This window comes from Puma concolor, chromosome A3 (assembly GCF_028749965.1).
Source record: "Puma concolor isolate L17-30 chromosome A3, mPumCon1.1.hap2, whole genome shotgun sequence".
Classification (NCBI taxonomy): Eukaryota; Metazoa; Chordata; class Mammalia; order Carnivora; family Felidae; genus Puma; species Puma concolor.
In genome coordinates this window covers 30,343,335-30,365,466 of record NC_141669.1, presented here as the reverse complement: position 1 = coordinate 30,365,466, position 22,132 = coordinate 30,343,335, and the positions used below count along the sequence as shown (strand labels likewise).

At 36.0% G+C, this 22,132-nt stretch overlaps 1 protein-coding gene across 4 annotated transcripts in view; it reads left to right on the top strand.

Annotated features, from left to right (window-relative positions):
• The window catches only part of STRN (striatin), a 95,118-nt gene that overhangs the window by 30,200 nt on the left and 42,786 nt on the right, over window positions 1-22,132 (top strand). For 3 of the 4 annotated variants that reach the window (XR_015248984.1, XM_086700362.1, XM_086700363.1), the window contains exons 2-5: window positions 1,536-1,639; window positions 9,986-10,059; window positions 18,179-18,257; window positions 21,341-21,508. Coding sequence is in view for 3 of the 4 variants with exons in the window: in XM_086700362.1 (XP_086556488.1) it covers window positions 1,536-1,639; window positions 9,986-10,059; window positions 18,179-18,257; window positions 21,341-21,508 (425 nt within the window). In the remaining variant the exon portion in view is untranslated. The remainder of the gene's footprint in view (window positions 1-1,535; window positions 1,640-9,985; window positions 10,060-18,178; window positions 18,258-21,340; window positions 21,509-22,132) is intronic. The other variant, XM_086700364.1, reaches the window with a different exon arrangement.

Sequence of the window (22,132 nt, the reverse complement as noted above, 5' to 3'; positions counted from 1 at the left end):
CACCCCCATCAACCCTCAGTTTGCTCTCTGTATTTAAGTCTCTTATGGTTTGCCTCCCTCCCTCTCTGTTTGTCACTCCTCGCCTCCCCCCACCCCCCCACTTCCCTTCCCACATGGTCTTCTGTTAAGTTTCTCAAGTACTACATATGAGTGAAAACATATGGTGTCTTTCTCTGACTGACTTATTTCACTTAGCATAATACTCTCCAGTTCCATCCACGTTACTGCAAATGGCAGGATTTCATTCTTTCTCATTGCCAAGTAGTATTCTGTGGTATATATAAACCACATCTTCTTTATCCATTCATCAGTTGATGGACATTCAGGCTCTGTAACTTTTAAGAGCTTACTGAAACGAGAACAAAAACAGCACTACCTTCATTTTGAAAGTTATAAGATGCTTGGTGAATTGGATTTTATGTTCATTATGGCATTGAAAAAACAAAGGAATGTTATTCAAATGGAGTAGAAGTAAGTTTAGTGGCTCACTCACTAAACCTTGGTTGGACAATCCACAATTTCTTAGGGATGTGGTAAGGTCATCATTAAATACAAGTTATTGCTTGTTAAAGCACTGTGGAAATATAAATAACATTGTCATCTGGGTTAATGTAATAGAAATGGAAGGGGAAAACATGAGAACAGTGAAATTGATATAGCAATCCTTGAGGGCCCTTAAATGCCCTATGTATTACTTTAACTAGTTAGTGTTTGCAACACAGTTTCAGTTCCTTAAGTGGAAGTTACTATTTCAATTCTACATGTCTTTATAGATATTCTGGAGAGCCACTTTGCCCAAGCTGTGTTTCTGAAGACATGAGTTTTACAGTTTGTTTACATATGAAACTGTAGGGTTTGTTTTTGTTTTTGTTTTTGTTTTTTTGTCTTTATTCCTTGGAGGGGCTAGGAACCTCTGGAGGGCCATTGTCTCTGATTTTCCTTTTTTGAACTTTCACTTTTTTCCCTGCATATTAAATCTCCTAAAAGGAGGTGGGGTGAAAGGTAGGGATTGAGAAAAGGCAGCTACTTTTCATTTGTAGGGGAGGTCCAGAATAAAGTCTTTCAAGACAATCTCAAATCCATCATAAGATTTAAATATGTAGTGAAGCTCTGAGAACTGTTACTTTGCGATGATATTATAAGAACTCATGATTTTATTTTCCCCCTTTCCCCATCTTCATTTTTTATAAAAGAGAAATCCCCTTAATGCCACAAACATTTGAGCAAACTATACTGTATTCTTTGCATATGTCTGCATTTATATTGATTGTTTTAGATTATAGACTCTTAGAGGATATACATTACCTGTTTTAACATCCCTAGTCTGAAGTAAAATGTGTATTTAAAAAAAGATTTTTCCCCCTTGCAATCAGTGCCTTTCTATATGCTTACATATTTTGTGACATATATGTAAAGGAAGCATATTTGCCTCTAAGTGCCCTATCATCCAAGGGTTCTTTCTTCAGCTGAATTAAAAACTTTTTTTGTTTGGTCCAAACTGAGTTTTGTCTTCTTCTTCTTTTTTCTCTACTCAGGCCCAGATTGCCTTCCTTCAGGGGGAAAGAAAAGGTCAAGAAAATTTGAAGAAGGATCTTGTGAGGAGGATCAAAATGCTGGAGTATGCTCTTAAACAGGAAAGGTAATTCAGTGGGATGGAAGGCTGTGTTCTCTTTAAAGACTGGACTAATTTTTCTGTTATTCCTAAAACAAATCCAAATGTTAATACTTTATACTTTTGAATTACAAAAATAGTACCTGTAATGCACATTTACAAATGGTTGTAATATTGAATGTTATCATGACTGTTTAATGGTCATGAACAATAAACCGATTTGTATGATTTTTTTAAAAGTTTAGCAACATTTTTCCCCTGCCCTGTCCTTTCTAAGGAAATTTATGTGCTTCCTGAGCTGTCATGATCCATTTCTTTATGGGATTGAACTCGTTTTTGAGTTGTAAAGGAAATTTCTCTAATGCCTTTTCCTCATCATCTGGTATTCAGTTCGGTGTATTTTCTTTGGGGAAAAAGCAGACTGGATTGAGAACTTTTTCTAGACTTTTTTGGTATTTTGTTCCTTTGCTATGAGCTATTCGTATCTCTCCAGAAGTGAATCTTCTCTTTCGATGTTGCTAGTGTTTAACCTCGGTTCACAGGGAAAGGACAATAGGTCATAGATGAGAGTTTAGGAAATTTTTGTATGAATTATAAGTGTGTATGTTTTAACAGGTGGTCTTTGGAATTTTTTGTCAGCAACATGAGACAGTTTTTTTGTTTTAGGTAATTGAGTACTTGATAGGCGATACTGAAATTCTCTATTTTGCTTGTTTTGATCACATGCTTTTCTCACTTTTTTTTAAGTTGATGAATGGGCTGTTTGCAAAACTGTCATAAAATAGCATTTAACAGATAATATTTATGGATATCAAGAAATAGATTAAACTTTATTAGAACTCATTTTCACCTTTACGTGAGATCTTTAAATGGCACAAGAAATTGAAAACACGTTGACCTCTTGGTAAAAAAGAGAGGATTCTTTTTTATTCCTTGAGAGGTTGATTGAAAGCTGTATTGGAGAGATGGTATGGGTGAGGAACTACTTTTAAAAGTGTGCAATTTGGGAATATTTGAGATTTTAAGCAATTTAAATTACAGGTGTCATCAAAGAGAAAGAATAATAACATTAATGGCAACTTTATTAAGTACTGTGCACCAGGCCCTGAGGTTTAAAAACTAAGTAACTTGAGTATGTAGAGTTGCAAAGTTGTAGTACAGCTGTGATTCAGATCCTGCAGGTCTGTCTGATTCTGAAGTCTGTACTCTTTACCATCTATCATAATACAGTAGAATTAAAATATACAGGTACTCAAGTAACCAAGGATATTGCATGCGTGCGGTGTGTGTGTGTGTGTGTGTGTGTGTGAGAGAGAGAGAGAGAGAGAGAGGCCCTCCTCATTAAATATAGTCATTGCTCTATCCATCCAACTTAAGCACTGTGCTGGAGCTGAGTATAAACAAGGTCATTGTCCTTGTCCTTAAGGGCTCAGAGTAGCAGGAAACAGACTTGTAAACCACAAAAGTGCAGTGCAGTATCATGAGTGCTATGGAAGATGTCTGTACAGGGTACAGTGGGGTCACAAAGAAGGGAGTGGTTATTTGGATCTGGAAGGTAGAAGTAAGTAGAAGTGAGGATGTAACAAGAGGAGGTGAGACTTGAACAGCAGGTGTTTGCCAGATAAGCAAGGTTCAGGAAGTAGAGAGTGTATGTTTGGCAGGGAACAAAGCAGTTTGGTGCGTTCAGAAATTTACAGTCACGGTGTATGGAGGAGGGTAAGATGTTAGTTGTGATTTGATAAGTGATGATAGATGTGGGCAAGAACCAGATCATGGAGAGCCTAAGGAGTTCAAAATTTTATCTTACATATAATAGGAAACATTGAAGGTTTTTCAAAACCTTTTATTATAAAATTTCTCAAGCTTATAGAAGTTTCAAGAACTACATGCCCTTTACCCAGATTCACCAGTTGACATTTTGCTATATTTACTGGTATGCTCATTCTGTAGACATACTGCTTTTTTCCTGGATCATTTGCTACTTAGATGAAGACATTATACCCCTTATGCCTCTAAATACCTCCGTATATATCTTCTGCGAACAGGGACAGGGACATTCCCTTTTATAATTACAACTCATTATCAAAATTAAGGAAACTTAGTGTTGATATAGTTCTATTGTTTAATATAGCCCATATTCATATGTTCTGGTGATGATCTTTATAGCATTTTTTTTCCACCAAATACCCCAGTAATGATTTTTATAGTATTTTTTTTTCCTGGTCTAGGAATGCATGTTGCATTTAGTTGTTGTGCAGTTGAAAGGAGCATGGACTAGTGTGAGGTAGATTTTAGAAAGATCACCCTGACCTCAGTATGGGGATGGACTGGAAAGATCTGTTAGTAGAATCAGGAAGATTCTAATAGTCTAGGATGAGAGATTATAACATAGTAGCTGCTAGAATAGAAGAGGCATCAGCTATGAAACATTTTAAGTAGAATCCATAAAAATTGGAGATGACTGGATATAGGGGATGAGGAAGAAAGATGATTCAAGAATGATTCCCAGGTTCCTGGCTTGAGTCAAAGTTTTGTTAAATTATCAAATGAATTAAAGATTAAGAAATGAGGGTTGAGGGGTGCCTGGGTGGCTCAGTCGGTTGAGCATCTGACTTCGGCTCAGGTCGTGATCTCACAGTTTGTGGGTTCGAGCCCCGCATCAGGCTCTGTGCTGACAGCTCAGAGCCTGGAGCCTGCTTTTGATTCTGTACCTCCCTCTCTGCCCCTCCCCTGCTCGTGCTCTGTCTCTTTCTTTCTCTCTCAAAAATAAATAAACATTAAAAAAAAGAAAAAAGAAGGGTTGAAAAGCAGATATGAGAGTAAGGCTCATGACTAGAGATGTATACTTGGGGCTCATTAATACTGTGGATAAAGTTGCAGGAGTAGTTGAAACAAGCAGTTGAATAAGTTCAACAAGTAGTTGAAACAAGTGTTGTGGGAAGAGAAGAATCAGCCAGAGCCACAGGAAATGGAAAAGTTTGAGGAAAAGGGAGAGGAAGAAGAACCAGCAAAGGAACAGTTGGAGAAGGAAGGAGAGAGCAGTATATTGCAAGCAAGCTAAAGAAAGTGGGAGTTTGACAATTGTAGATGCCACAACGACTCTAAGTAAGCTGTAACCTGAAAGTAGTCATCCAGATTTGCCAGGTCAGAGCTTGTAAATGGCCTTGCCAGAAGAGCTTCAGGGAGGTAGCAGGAACACAAACCAGATCACAGGGGTTTGAGGGGTGAGAAGGTCAGATAAAGTGGAGACAGATATAGTTGCTTATTTTTCCAAGTAGTTTGACTTTGAAGAACAGAAGAGATAAAGAACTGGCTGGGTCTAGGGAAGACATTTTGTTTTCTTTCAACTAATGGAGTTCTCCTGGAAAAGATTTTGTATCTTCTGGGATTTATGGAATGATTTGAGGTTATTCCTGATACTATGGCACTATTTAAGTGTAATAAATTAAGGAGTAACAGAGCATTTCTTTGTGGATTAGAGTCTTAAACATTTCAGTTCTTTAACTCTGAAATTATTTTTCTAATGCCCTAACGCCAGGAAGTTTTACAGATTTTGGAGTTGTAGAACATTTCAGTTCTTTTGATTCTGAAATTATTTTGCTAATGCTTTAAGCAAAGAATTTTTAAGAAGTTTTTTTTTGAGGAAAATTTGAAGCATAAATGTAAAGAGAGTAATATCTTCTATATACACCTCCAAGCCTTAGCAGTTAATGTTCCTGTCAGTCTTGCTTCATCCTGATCTATTTTAGAACAGCAAATTCTAGACGTCTTTTAACCTGACACATTGTCATTTAACCTGACACACCTAAGTGTAAGGATCATAATTTAGAATTGCTGTGTTATTGATTTTCTAAGTAGTCCCATTTAAAAAGATCCAAAATTCAGTGAAACTGAGTCTTTAACATTACAGAAAGATTACTCACCTAGCAATGAATTTATTTAAGGCATTCCCTAAAGTATAATAGAATATGCAAAATGAGCAAATGTATATCTAATTTTTCAAGAGTACACAGTGTGTAATTCAGGATTTACTCAGGAACTTCTATACTGAAAAACCTTAAATACTATATAAAATACAATTCTGAAACATTCCATTTTTCCCTGTTTCTCTCTTACATCTGCACTACTGTAAAAACCCATATGTCCTCTTTGCCTGTAATAATTCCATATTCTAATTCATCTTCCACGTTCACAGGATTCACTTTTTGAAATACAGATTGTTCTATCCCTGCTTTAAAATATCTAGCTAATTTCCAAGTTCTTTTTTTTTTTTAATTTTTTTATTTTTTTTATTTGGGACTTCAAGTTCCAGATTGAATTTGTTTTTTCCTTCCCAAGTTCTTAGTAGAACCTTTTACAGCCAGGCCCCTTTCTAGTCCTGTACACACACACACACACACACACACACACACACACACACACACATTTTTTTTTGACCCATTGTGTATTTCTCCCCCACTTTTTCTTCTGACAGAAATACTCTTCATCAATTTATTTGTCTGACTAAAAACTACTGGTTTTTTAAGGTTTAGCTAAAATCTCTTATGTTACCTTCTTTTTGGTAGCTCTCCTTGACACCACCTTTGACAGAATTAGATAATCCCTTTTCTGAATTCCTATAACATTTGATGTAACGCATAACTCTTTTTAAAAAAAAATGTTTATTTAGTTTTGAGACAGAGAGAGAGCGCAAGCGGGGGAGGGCAGAGAGTGAGGGAGATACAGAATCTGAAGCAGGCCCCAGGCTCTGAGCTGTCAGCACAGAGCCCCATGCGGGGCTTGAACTCACTAAGCATGAGATCATGACGTGAGCCGAAGTCAGACGATTAACCGCCTCAGCCACCCAGGCGCCCCTGATATGACTCCTAACTCTTGACACAATGTGCTGTAGTTATTTTAATCTCTGTCTCTTAGGCATCTCCTTGCTCCGCCCTAAACTGACTGTAACTGCAGGTCTTTCCCATCAGCCAGCACAGCACCGGACCTGTCACGAGAATTCAGAACCTGTCCATTGATTTAGTCAAGTTATTCTGAGCATGAACATTTAAAATGTGATTTGGATGCTACGTCATATTCCTAGTACATTATAATAGACTTTGAAACAAAAGTATAATGGGACTTCTTTAATTATTATACAATTTTTATGCTTTTTTAACCCAATAAAGGCCAGTTGGAAGGCCTAGCCACGTATCGTACGTAGAGTTCTTAGATAGGAGATCTGCTATTTATTTACAATCTGATTTAGACAAAAAGATTAGGGAACAAGAGGATTGGTAGGTAACACAGATCAAGTATTAAAACTGTAGGAAACAATATGAGTGAATTTAGCATATTGGCTTCAAAAGGAATGTTACTAAGTTGAGAAGAGTTCTGGGAGTAAATTATTTTTCAGTGAATTTTTTTTTTTTAATTTTTTTTTTGAACGTTTTTATTTATTTTTGGGACAGAGAGAGACAGAGCATGAACGGGGGAGGGGCAGAGAGAGAGGGAGACACAGAATCGGAAACAGGCTCCAGGCTCCGAGCCACCAGCCCAGAGCCCGACGCAGGGCTCGAACTCACGGACCGCGAGATCATGACTTGGCTGAAGTCGGACGCTTAACCGACTGCGCCACCCAGGCGCCCCATTTTCCAGTGAATTTAACAGTTCAGTAGAGAGACCCTGCTTTAAGGGAACACAGCCTGTGGTAAACACAACAGTTCTTTATTTATTTTGTCTAATTTTTTATGAAATGTCAGCTTATAATATGTTGTTTTTGTTACGTATATTGTAAAGAATATTTTCTATTCCCTTTTTTACATAAACTCTGTTGCAGTTTTTCCTAAGACCACTAGAATGCACTATAGTGTAGTATTTTGTGTTTGAAAAGTTTTTCTATATATGTATATAAATGTACTCCGTAATATTTTGTTGATGCTTTTATTCTGCCCTCAGACCAGATACTTTCAATTGCTATTTGGCTTCTAGGAGGTATTGTTATTTTGTTTCATTGTAGATGAAAAATCTGAAACTTGACAGTTACATTAAGAACCTTATTTACTTTCTGGTAACTGTAAGTAAAGTGGCTTTAAATATCACTAATAATCAACATTATTACAAATACATTGAAGTAGACTAGGAAATGTTTAATCTGGTGATGAAATCTTTGTGACTCACAGAAGCATTAGGAATAGAGAAAAACATACTCTAGTTAATTTGGATCAAAAATATTTACTAAAATTAAAAAAAAGAAATATATGCATATTGTTAATTAAGCAAATAATACAATTTGGTCTCCTTTATGTATCAGTTCATTGATTTCCTTTCCAAAAGGAAATCTTAGTAACTAATGGCTTATGTATTATGTATCCTTCCAGAACTCTTCTATGCATATTAAATATATATACATATATAAAGCAAATATCCTTTTTTTATTTCTAATGGGTATATATTATCACAAAACATTTTTTTTTTTAATATATATTTTTTTTATTTTTGGGATAGAGAGAGACAGAGCATGAACGGGGGAGGGGCACAGAGAGAGGGAGACACAGAATCGGAAACAGGCTCCAGGCTCTGAGCCATCAGCCCAGAGCCCGACGCGGGGCTCGAACTCACGGACCGCGAGATCGTGACCTGGCTGAAATCGGACGCTTAACCGACTGCGCCACCCAGGCGCCCCTATCACAAAACATTTTATACATATGTAAAACATATAAAGACTATTGTAAAATCTATTCATATACCCACCACCTACCTTATGTAGAACATCAGCTGTTGTAATTTTCATGTTTTCTTAAGATTCCCCTCTATATAAACTTTGATTTTTCTGTTGTAACTGCAAATGAATATGAATCCAGTACTTTGCACGTTTGAGCAAATAATTTTCCTTTATATCATTTTTGTAATGATACTGAAATATTGAAACTTTAAATATTAAATATTAAAATATTGAAACTTTAAATTTAAATATTGAAATATTTAAACTTCTTTATGTTAAGTACTCAATTAGTTTTATAAAAAAGTTAACTTTCAATTTGGCTATATTATCCCTTCATTCCTTCTTCATTACTTTGGTTTTTCAAATTATTGTGTAACCTTTTTACATTGAATATTACAAATGGCCTCAATATTTTGGGGAAGCAAACCAATCAAAATATAGAAGTACACGAAGTAAGTATGGATATTTTTGTTGACCTTTACAATTTTTACCTTATCTGCATTATTTTTCTGATCTCAGATGATTAAATCTGAGATAGTGAAATCAGGTTAGCCATAAATAATTACATTTAGCTAGCTTTTAAAGGGAAATAGGTAAGAATTTCTGTTTATAATTCTTCCTGATTGCTTCCTGAAAAGGCAAAGGATATCTTGACTATTAAAAAAAAATTTATTCATTCCTACTGAAATAGCTTATTCAACATGAGTGATTTGGGCTGGTTCCCCCTCCTTCCTTTGGATTGTTTACTATAATGCATACTTGGCAAATCATAATTGCCTGACAAGGCAAGGGGTAATACAGATGATTTAAAACACTTTTTGGGTATAGTTGATACACAATGGTACATTAGTTTCAGGTGTACAATATAGTAATTCACCATCTCTATATGTTATGCTATGTTCACTACATTTGTAGCTACCATGTGTCACCATACAATGGTGTTACAATATCATTGACTATATTCCCTGTGGTGTGCCTTTTATTCCTGTGACTTATTCATTCCATAACTGGAAGCCTGTATCTCCTACTCCCCTTCACTCATTTTGCCCATGCCTCCAGCCCCCTTTCCTCTGATAATCCTCAATTTGTTCTCTGTATTTATAGGTCTGAGTCTGCTTTTTGTTGTTTACTCATTTGTTTTTTAAATTTCACATAGGAGTGAAACCATATTTGTCTTTCTCAGTCTGATTTATTTCACTTAGCATAATACCCTCTAGGGTCCATCCATGTTGTTGCAAATGGCAATATCCCATCCTTTTTTATGGCCGCATAATATTCCATTGTATATACATACCACTAGATGACTTTTCTTTTTAAATATGTAAATTTTGAGAAAGGTTAGTCTTCTATAGGCTTATTTCACAATCCAAACTTATCTACTGCTTTTATAGTAGAATTGTACTTTGGCGATCATCAAGAAAATTTGAATACTATAGAAATTAGAATGTTATATCGTTCATTTGTAATTATACAAAGATTTGTGGTTCTCAGTGTTATTCTATTTGTTATGATGGCACTTGATGGTATGACAACAATAAAATAATAATAATGACAAGCACTTTTTATTACTACTTTGACACCATGGAAGGCTATGATGACTACTCCTATTACATATCCTAAAGTTAATTTAAATATATTTTAAGATGGTTTGTATTTTCTTATTTCTTTGTTAGAGCCAAATACCACAAGTTGAAATATGGGACAGAATTGAATCAGGGAGATATGAAGCCTCCAAGCTATGATTCTGGTAAGCTAATTTTAAAGGAAGTTTAAGTGATTAAAAAGAAGTTGATACCTAGTTTTTTTGTAGCAATAATACTTATGATGGCAAGTTAATTTCTAATTATTTGCATATTAGTTATTTTTTCTGACCTCCTCATTTTTGGCACCAAACATTTAGTGTCATTTAGATTATTTTCCAACACCTTCCTTCCTTTTCCCTCTTCCCCTTTCTTCCTCCTCGTCCTCCCATTTTCTCCTTTGTTCTCCACTTACTGGAAGGACCAGAATTCATGGAGTAATGCACTGACATAACTGTGTCTTGTTGGGTTTCCCCAATGTTAATGGGAACTTTGAGATGTGCTTTTTAAAGTACATCATGCCCTTGAAATCCTGAGAGAAAGAGAAGGGATGATGGAGTTCAGAGACTTCTCAAATACAGAGAATTCCTAATCTCCTCAACCTCATCCCTCAGCTGCAGGTGCAAGATTGTTTTTGGACTCTCTTACCCATGGGAGTTTTCTGCAGCCAGACCATCTTTTAACAGCTAAAACTTTTATTATCTTTTTGTGTTATTTCTTCTTTTTTCTTTTCCTGTCTTTTCATCCCTACAAAAATAGCACTTTGTAAGCAATCAGATATTAAGGAATATAGATGTAAATGACACATTAGTAGGTATAAGGGATAGTAAGAAAAGTTGTTCAAAAGTTACCATGTTTCAAATGAGAATGTTTTGACATAATTTCAGATTAAATTTCAAGATCAAATATCTGAAGATCTCAATTATTGTTTATATCATTTGCTGAAATACATGCCTTGGGCTAGGTGCTTTGTGTATATTAGCTTCAGATAGTTACTCATAAAATAGTTACTCGTAAAGATGACATGGCTCTAATTTTACCTAAGTGAAATTTGAACCCCGAGAAGTGGAGAAACTTGTACAAGGTCACACAACTATTAAGTAATGGGAATATGGATCTGAGCCGTGGTCTGTTGACTCAAAAATTCACATATATATTTTTTCAGTTTATTTATTTAATGTATGTAATCTCTATACCCAGCATGGGGCTTGAACTCATGACCCCAAGGTCAAGAGTTGCATGTTTTTTCCGCTGAGACAGCCAGGTGCCCCATATGTATAGAATCCAAAATTCATATTAGTCCTATTTTACTACACTGCTTTTTTTTGTTTGTTTGTTTGTTTATTTTGAGAGAGAGAGAGAGAGAGAGCAAGCATGAGCAGGGGAGGGACAAAGAGAGAGAGAATCCCAAGCAGGCTCTGCACTGTCAGCGCAGAGGCCGATGTGGGGCTTGAACTCACGAACCGTTTGATCACGACCTGAGTCGAAATCAAGAGTCTGATGCTTAACCACTGAGCCACCCAGGTGCCCCAACCACACTGCTCGTATATTTGACAATGTATGAAAAAAAATTTACAAAGTAAGTTCTGAACGTGCCACTGATTTTATAATTGAATTCAGTGTACGCATTTCCACAGCTGAATATTGAGTCCTTGAGATTTAGAGTGGTACCAGTTGATCATTGGCTCGTTTTTTTTTTGCTTTGTTTTTTTAAATTGTTCTGTCTTACTCTGGTGTCTCTTCTTTTGACTTGAGATACACTTAAATTAATTTTGTTTTCTTTTTTTAAATGTAGGCTATTTGTCAAAGGCTGTCCTAAAAGTTACCTTGTCTGATTCACAGAAGGGATACAATCAGTACTTTTATATAAAGTAGTTTATTTCCTAAGTTTTCAATACTAATTTAGGAGTAAACTTTTAATTTAGTTAATGTTTTCAATATTAATTTAGGAGTAAACTTGCACCTAGTAAAGGTCTAGTTGCAATATATACAACATGTTTATAAGTAAACAAGTGGCTCTAGAAGAAGTTTGACTTTTATGCGTGTAAGTTCTTAACTCTGCCCTGACACTTTAAATACCTGTGGTATTAATCTTTCTGAGATTGTTCTGTTCCTTATCTGAAACTGGGAAAAATAGAGGAAATAGTTCCTAACTTTCAGGTTTATTTTCTTAGTATACAACACATAGTACCAAGGGTGATTTCATCTACTGATCTTTCAAACTATTTATTTACAAATATTAAATATGTAGTGCTTGTCAGACCTAGCACCAGATTCAGTGAATGAGATAACAGTGCCTTACTGGATTTTTACAGGGGAGATAAGAAAAAAGTGATTGCAATAAAATGACCTGTATAATGGGGAAGGTAATAGGTGTTAAGAAGCACAATAGCAGGGGAACCAAGTCTAGGCTTAAGCAGTCAAGAAAGGCTTTTTTGCAGGAAATGAACAGTTAGCGTCTGAAGGACAAGTAAGAACTGGCCAGGGAAAGTGAACTTACTAAATTATTGTTGAATGAGAGGTAGGAGAAAGACAGAGGGAAGATATATGGCATATTTGAGAAATAAAATAACCGGCTAGTAGAGGAAGGCCGGGGAAGGAGTGTTTCTAGATGCAGCTAGAGAGTTAACCAGAGGGGCAGATGGTAAAGTATGTTACACGTGTCTCGTAAAATATGTTAAGGATTCTCATTTTATCCTAAGAGTTTTGAGAAGGCATTTGAAGGATCTTAACTCTCGTGATCAGATTTGCTCTTATACCCCATGGGCGGCAGGTGTAGCAGGCATATGAGAGAGGATCTGGATGGGTGATGGGACACACCTGGCTGAGTGTGGAAAGCTGCCTTCGCAGGGCACTGACAGTGGAGATGAAGAGGGTGGGTGTGTTCAGGAAGTACTTAGGAAGTAAAATCTGCAGGAATTCATTCTTGTTTCTACGTAAGGGATGAAAAACAGGGACACTCAAAACTCAAAGATGGCCCCCACACTGCCAGTTTTGCAAACTAGTTCAGATGTAGATTTGGAAAATGATGGGTTCACTGTTGGATTTATTTGTCAGGCAGTCAAGTGAAGCTGGCTGGTAGACAGCTGGCTGTGTGGGTCTGAAGCTCCAACCAGAGGTCTGGGTTGGATATGTAGATTTGAGAGGCCTCAGCATGTAGTACCGAGGGCACTCAGGTCGCTGGAGAGAAAGAACTCACCCAGGGACTTAATGCACAGTAAGAGGAGGACCAGGATCTCTAATACAAAACTGGTAGAAGAGTAGAAAGCCGGAAAGGAAACTGATAAGAATTATCTTAATGGGGAAGGAAACCAGGAGAAGGGAGGGATTCCACAGGAAAGGACTCTACAGCACCGTGAGTAATGGCCAGAGGTTCTGAAGAGTAGCCTTAAGATTTAGCGATACATGGGTCATTATTTTGGGCAGTTTTAGGAGAAGGGTGAGGGCAGAAACAAAGACATGAATGGAAAATGAAGACTCCGTGTAGTCATCTTTCAGGAAGTTTAGATTGTGAAGGTGAAGAACAGGGACAGCTGAAAGGATCCATGGGGTCAAGGAAAGTGTGTGTGTGTGTGTGTGTGTGTGTGTGTGTGTGTGTGTGTGTACATGCGTGCAAGTGTTTCTTAGAAGAGGAGCAAATAAAAAGGAAAGAGAAGAGGTATTTAAAATAGGAAGGTATCTGAAGAAGTGATAGGGACTGGATTCTGAATTAGCTGGACAATGCTGGGAGGAATATGTCTTTTATTGTTCCCAAGAACGAATGTAGAAGTTGGGTGTTGGGTTTGTGAGTTTGGGTTTCAGTTTGGTGGTGGGTATTTAATATGATAGCTTTATGTGTAAGACTGGATTATCTGCTAAGGGTGTATGACAGGTTTAAGAAAAGTAGAGAAGGTTTAACATAATAGTGAGGAGGACAAACTGATAACAAATAGTAGGATTGAGAAAAGCTAAGGGTCCAGTCAAGGTGTGTGATCATGAGTTTATATAGAAGCATTGGTTTACACCCTTGACAGCTTGGGTGGAAGTTAAGTAGCATGAAAATAGTTAATAATGGAATTCATTGAATTTATGGAGAGACAAAAGGAAGGAGTAACTTGAGGGTATTGGCTAAAGAACAGTTGCAGTGATAGACCGTGAACTAAAACTAGGGAGGGAAGGAAGTGAAGACAAAAAGGAGGCTAATGGGTAAAAGTAAGGGGATGGGCTGTTGTCTGGAGCAGGCCAGCACACTGGTGTCCCGTAAAAGGCCAAGTAGTAATGTTTGGGCTTTTTAGGCCATATGTTACCTGTTGCAGCTACTGAGCTCTGACATCCTAACATGAAAGTAGCCACAACACAGAAATGAATGAGTGCAGCGGGCCACGTTTGACCTGCAGGCTGTAATTTGCTGGCCCCTGACCTGAGGTCCCAGCTAAATGAAAGAACTAGTGAGGTGGGAGTATGAGCCTGAAGGATATGCTCAGAGAGTGAGTTTGCATCTGTGTCTGTTCTTCATAATGACAGGATCTGAGGTCTGACAGCTAGAGAGGGTGGTGGTTGTGGGGAGGCTAAGGTGGATCACCCACACGAATGTTAACTGCTCAAGATGATGTAAACGTTTGGTTGCAGAGGAAGCATGTAAGCCTGGTTCTGAGCGTTATCGAGGGATTCGTAGGTGACAGTGATGAGGACAGTGACGAGGAGAGGGTCAAAGGTGGTGTGTTCACCACAGGTAAACTTTAAAGAAGCAGGAATTTTCCTAGTGCTTGATCTTTTATCCATTTATACTACTTTTGTTTAAACTGATAATCCAGACATTTTCTGAAACATTTTTCACTGTAAAATTCGTTTCCTTTCTGCCTTTTTTTTTTTTTTTTTTTTCCTGTTTTGTTCTATTTCCAAACCTTCACATTTCTGTTTTAGGAGAATATTACCCCAGATTATGTTAATCTTATTTATCTTTCCATAGTTCAGTTTCTTCTATTTAATATTAGAAGGCAGGTACTTATTAAAAAATAGAATATTTTTATCCAGAGTGACAGATTCTACCTTTTCATCACGATGTTTAAGACCATTTACATTTCACGTGACTATCGATATGGTTAGATTTAAAGTTCCCACCTTGGCTGTTTGTTTTGTTTGTTCAGTCTGTTCTTTGCTCCCTTTTCCTTTTAGATTTTTTTTGGATTCATCTAGTTTTTGTTGTTTTCTGTTTTTTTTTTTTACGGTTCTATTTTCTCTCTTGCTTACTTATTAGCTATAACTCTTTGCTGGTTTGGTGGTTGCTTTAGGGTTAATAGTATACTTCTTTTTTTTTTTTTTTTTAAATCGCCATCTATCTTTGAGTGACAGTATACCACTTCTGCTGTAGCATGAGAACCCACGTATTTCCATTTCTCTCTTTGGTAGTTGTTCTCACATATTTTCTTGTATTATATTATAAGTCACACTACATTCATTATTTGTTGAAACAATCAATTCTCTTTTAAAGGGATTTTTAAATAATACAAAAAGTATACATTTCCAGTGCTTCTCATTCCTTTGTGGGGATCCATATTTTCTGGCATCATATTCCATCTGCCTCAAGGGCTTTTATGTATCCTATAGTATGGGCTGTTGCCGATGACTTCTTCCAGCCTTTGTGTGTCTGAAACATCTTTATTTTGCTTGCTTGCATTGTTTCTGATGAGATACCTTCTATCAAACTTACTTTTATTCCTCTGTATGTAGAATGTGACCTTTTTCTCTGGCTGCTTTGAAGAGTTTTCATTTGATCATTGGTTTTAAGCAATTTCATTATGATGTGCTATGGTATAGTTCCCAGGTTCTCTCCCCCCCCCCCCCCCCCCATTATATTTCTTGTGCTTGGGATTTGTGGAGTCTCTTGGATCTGTGGGTTTATAGTTTTCATGAAACTTGGAACTTTTCACCCATCATTTCTTCAGATACTGTTTTTTGTTCTCCCTCCCTATGCTGTGATCTAGAAACGCTGTCCAGGCAGCGGGAATAATCACAGGGCTCACCATGCTTCTCTTCTCTCAGGGATCATCTTCCTCTGTTGCCTGATGTCCAGTGTCTTAACCATGATTTCATCTATTTTGTTTTGTACTTGTTATACAAGCAGGAGGGTAAATTGGGTCCCTCTTCTCCAACTGCACTGGAAGTACGACTCAAGTACTTTTAATATTACCAAGCAATTCAACTCTTACCACTTTAGATAAAATCCTCACTTTTTTTGATGTCATTTTTTTTAAACTTGGTAAGGTAAGAGTGAATCTGATAGTTGATTGAGAGAACTGTGAGTTTTAACTTGGATAAAGAACGGTGGGAAAAATTAGGTTCACATGTACAGAAGTTTTATTTTAATCCAAGACTTAAAAAAAAAATACGTTACCCAGGGAGTCAAATTTTATATCAGTATACAAATATACTTTTTTTTTTTAAAGAGGGTGAAGATGCATTCTTATTTGATTTGGCTTAATTTATTTTTTATTAAGATATAATTTACATAAGCAAAATTTGCCTTTTTTAGTGTTTTCACAAACATATATGGTCTTGTTCCTACTACCCTTCTTCCCCACTCTAATCCCTGAGCAGCCGCTAATCTGTTTTATGTTCCTGTAGTTTTGCCTTTTCCAGAAACTCATATGAATTCCAGGATCATACAGAATAAATATAGCCTTTTGATTCTAGCTTTTCTCACTTAGCACAATGCATTTGAGATTCATTCGTGTTGGTGTGTTCATTCCTTGTTGAGTAGTATTCCAATGAGTGCATGTGTCACACTTTGGTAATAACATCATGAGCTGCCAAAGTAGGCGAAGACAGCTGAGTATATCTGAGGATAGTATAGAAAGAATTCGGGCCATTACTGATGGGAAATTAAATGATCTCAAAAGTTCTTTCACATCTGAAATTTTTAGTCTTTTGAAATGCCAATGCACATGTTCTCACTTGGCAGGTATAGGTTACTTACTTCACTTAAAAAGGGGATATATTTAGAACATACCATAGTGTATTCCTGAATTTGTGGAACCATTTGTGAACCATAGTTCCTGAATTTGTGGGTCAATGGAAGCAGACGTGTTGTTTTTCCTTAATATTGGGACATCATTTTGCCCTCTTTTTTTTTTTTTTTTAAAGTATACCCTCTGAAGTCATCCTATCCCAAAGTACTCTTATCTTTTTAAGGTATCTTAATCCCTCCCACCCCCCACTGTACTGCTATTTCTTTGGTATATCACAGAGCTTGGCCTAACTATTTTAGGAGAAAAATGAAAATGGAAGACCAAATTCTCATTTACTTATTTCTTTAATTTCTTCTCACTGTAGTGAGAGCATGTAGAGGGAAACAGAACTCTGGAGTCACATGTCATTTCAGCACCTTACAACTGTGTTTCTAACTTGGGAATCTTACAGTTAACTTGTAAAACTCATCTTGCTCATCTTTAAAATGGGGATTTGGGGTTGTAAAGATTAAAAAAGATAACATATGTGTTTTTAACATAGCATCTGGAACATAGTAAATGCTTAACATGAAAATCATAAAACAAATTTTCCCAATCTCTCTTATATCTCCACTTGAATAAAACCCTGTAAGAGATCACAGTTTCTTGCAGTTTGATCAAGGGCTGATGAAAAGTGTGAATTTTTTTTTTTTTTTTTTTTTTTTGTATTTTTAAAGTTGAGTCAGAGTATAGTTTGGAAATTCTGTAGTCCAGATTTATCACAGAGAGGGCTCTTTTCATTTTACTATCTTAAAAGGGTTCAGCGTCTACCAAATGATGAATTAAAGCTTTACAGGGCTTAGGTGGTTTTCATTCAAGGAACGTCTTCAAAAGAATACTTGAGGTTTTTACTTAATAACTAGTGAAGGAAATAGATGTGGATTGAAATTATTTCTTACCTATATCTACTCTTTACCAGACTGGCTTTTCTGTCATCATTCCTGAGTACTTTGTTCTAGTTCTGATGTGGTGCTCCATAATATTTTCATTGGACTCCTATTGTATGACTTGATTTGAGTCAGTCTTTGTCCTGGAGGAAAATTCTTAGGCTACTAGAGATTGGGAAAATGTCGTTATTTTAGTTCTGCTACTCTCAGGGGAATCTAGTAGCTATAATGAATTTATATTTTGTTATGGAAATTAGATTTGAAAAACAGAATTTACATTGTCCTAAAACATACCTTACAGTGTAGTTTTGCATATTCTGATCTAATAAATTTTTATTGGACATATTTTATGAATTGAGATACTCTCTAATGTACAAAGCAAGGCATTTTTATTATGATTTAATGTTTTCCAGATGAAGGTAATGAAACAGAGGTACAGCCACAACAAAACAGCCAGTTAATGTGGAAACAAGGTCGACAACTACTCAGACAGTAAGTATCCTGTGGTTAAACAAAGAGAAGTATATTTCATCAGGGTACACGTATATATATCTATATATGTATCTATAGATATATCTATATATAGATATATATAGATATATACATATATATTTTTTTTGCATTTGCAACTCAGTACAATAATATTATCTCTTTTATTGTTAGACTGCTGGTATGAAAAAACTTAATTGAATTACTGTTCCTTTTTCATATTACACATTTTCCCCCTGTGGTAGAATTCATTTTTTATTAAATATTAACAAGAATTACGAAGAATAAATTCTTTTATTTTATAATTTTAGCTTTATCAAAGAGTATATCTAATAAGTGTTTATTTATTTATTTTGAGGGGGGTTGGGGAGGGGCAGAGAGAGAGGGAGAATCCCAAGCAGGCTCCACACTGGGAGCAGAGCCTGACCTGGGGCTTAATTCCGCAAACCGTGAGATCATGACCTAAGCCAAAATCGAGTTGGATGCTTAACCGAGTGAGCCACCCAGGCATCCCTCAGAGATTAATTTTAAGCTTCTAAATTTTAATATATGCTTATGTTTACATTTTAAAGAATTCTGTATTCCTAAAGTTATTTTTGCATCTTTTGTACATGAATATACGTGTGTCCTAATAGAAGTCTAATCAATATTAAGATGTAAAATTTTGGGTTATGTTTTTAAAATTTTCTATTTTAAATAAATTGAAGAACTTCTTTAATTTTCCCAATTTGCAGATATTGCACTAACATGTACTTTCTCCTATAAAATGTGTTTTGAGACTATAAAGAGGAAACAAAGCTGGAATGAGGTTCAGATGTCAGGTGGTGGGCTATAACCCACTTTACCAGCTCACTGCCTGGTTCTTGCATATCACATTTGAAATTGGTATTCTAATTTGTGCTTGAGTAAAATGAAATTTACTACCTGTTTTGGATTTTGGGGTTTCCTGTGAATAGTCTACATCTATGGTTTCCAGAGTGGATTTGTGCCAGCCATTCCTTTTGACTAATGGCAGAGAGAATATTAAAATGTGTCCTTTTATGTATTTGTTATCTATTCAAAGTTAAAGAAAATGAGAATTCACTAATATTTAATAAGTGGTTTTCACTGGTGCCCTCACTTTGGTCTTAAATATGATTATGAATTTTTCTTTTTATAAATGAGTGTTCTTAAAATGATGATTTTTTAAATGAGAAGTGGTTATCACAGTGAGCAATCTGAGAGAGAATTTTCAAAAACTTTTAAAAGATTCACAATCTGCCCCCTCAAGGAAAAGGTGACATTCTATCAATGAATAAAGAGGTTTTCTTTAGTAAAGCCAACTTACCTATGGAAAGAGCAGTTTTTAAAACAGTTACTTGTAATGTGATTTTGTTGACAAAGTTAGGTATGTATCAAATGTTAAAAACAGAAAAATATAACACCTTTGTATTGGTTTGTAAGAACAACTAATTAAATTCAGGAAAGTTAAACATTTATTCAGATTTTAATCAAAACCTTTTTTTTTAAGTTTATTTTATTTTATTTTATTTTATTTTATTTTATTTATTTATTTTTTTCAACGTTTATTTATTTTTGGGACAGAGAGAGACAGAGCATGAACGGGGGAGGGGCAGAGAGAGAGGGAGACACAGAATCGGAAACAGGCTCCAGGCTCTGAGCCATCAGCCCAGAGCCTGACGTGGGGCTGGAACCCACGGACCGCGAGATCGTGACCTGGCTGAAGTTGGACGCTTAACCGACTGCGCCACCCAGGCGCCCCTAGTTTATTTTATTTTAAAAGAGAGAGCAAGAGTATGCACGTGCACATACAGGAAAAGAGCAGAAAGGGAGGGAGAGACAGAATTCCAAGCAGGCTCTGTGCCGCCAACATGGAGCCTGATGGGGGGCTCGATCTCACTAACCGTGAGATCATTGCCTGAACTGACACCGAGAGTCAGACGCTTAACCTACTGAGCCACCTGAGTGCCCCTCATCAAAACCTTTCTATAAATATTGGATAGTATTGAAAAATGAGTGTCTTGATTTGGTAAGATACACTTACTCCATTTCAGTCACACATCTTTGTGAAATATCTCTTTAAGCTGTAATCTTTTAATACCTGATCTTGAAATAAACTGACCTGAAACTAATTATCTTGTCCACCTTTGTTTTCTCTTTCATTTCATAGACTTGATGCTTACTTATAGGTTCATGCCTAATATTTGTCTGTCACATTGGTTAATGACAGTATTTTGGCATGACGTTTGCCTTTTTCATGTTTTTGCTGCTACCGTTTTTGGTCTTTTTTGATCGATCTTTGCTGTTAAAGGATAACGAATGCCTTCTGTATGCCACCCAATGTATTAGATGTGTCACTCTTAGGAGGGAAGAAAGCTGAAGTTCAGGAGAATTAAAGTTACACAGGAAGAAAGTGGCAGAAATGGGCTTTAGAACCAGGTCTAGCTCTCAGTACAAACCTATTTTTTCTGTGCCGCTGGCTCTCAGTATCACATACACCCACGTGCACACACGCATCCCACATCCACAATTGAATTGTGGGCTATTTTTACTTTAGAGTTGGCTTAGGATAAAACCTTCCTTTCTGTAGAAATGACTCTTTGGGATGTACTCTTCTTGTATGTCTTGGAGGAAAGCAGATATGCTAGAAATATTCTCTCTAGCTCTCAGACAGTTGATCCAAAAACACTTCATAGCAGAAATGTAAAAAGAGTACTGGTTATAATAATTACTGTTATAAAATAGTAATTTATTAAGGATCTGAGAGTGAGTTTGCTCCAATCCTGCCTAGAAGAAAGAATGTGCTATTAGGTATATTAAGGAACAGCTTCTTCTTATGATAAATGTAATGAATAGTGTATTGTATAGTTCTTTGATTTTTTTCAGTGACCGTAGAGGCTGGTACTGCAAGAGACATCTCCATCTGGCAGCTGGAAGATTATTTATTAGCCAGTCTTACCAGCATAGTACTGTACTGTTAAGTCTTCTGCAGGCAATGGATTTAAAGAAATACTTTTATTTACATGTTAAGTTATAGAATACTGATTCCAAAATGACTGGATTGTAAGGATCCTCTTCGCACACAGGTATCTACAGGAGGTGGGTTACACGGATACTATTCTAGATGTGAAATCTAAACGAGTACGAGCTCTCTTGGGCTTTTCAAGTGACGTCACGGACAGGGAAGATGACAGAAATCAGGACTCAGTTATAAATGGCACAGAGGCTGAAGTTAAAGAGACAGCAATGATTGGGTGAGTATTTTGTCTGGGTTACTAAATAATTTTGGTTTATGGGTGACACTTGTGATACTTGCAATTTTAGATACTGTTACAGGAATAATTTTTTTATAAAGTTTAATTAAAAAATGGAAATTTCATTTGGTAGAAGATAACCTATAGGGATTAGAGTTATTTGTGATTATTATAATATTTTTTGTTTAAGATATTTTTATTTGCTTGAAATTTATAGATTTAATACAGATTTTAATATCTTGAAGCTCAGTCACTTACTGTTAGAACTTCACAAAAGATCATCTTTCAAAATTCAGTTCAAATCTGTAAAAATGAAATTTCATTCCTGGTGACCTAGAACTCCTATAAATTCCTCAAATTTTTTAGAAGTAAATCTTTTAACCATGTTTGTGTATTTAATAATACTGTAACCCCTCTTTCTTTTGAAAATTATCTATTTTAAGTTTATGTTTTTAATTGATAGAATCAGTGTGAGAAATTCAATAGCTATTTGAAATATTTTGTGTTGCATTTTGGATCATATGTCATACAATTACATGTAATTTTGTTTAAAATGAACATGAACAGTTAAATAAGGAGATTCTTTATTGAACAAAATGTTGGCATGATTCTTAAATAAAAAGC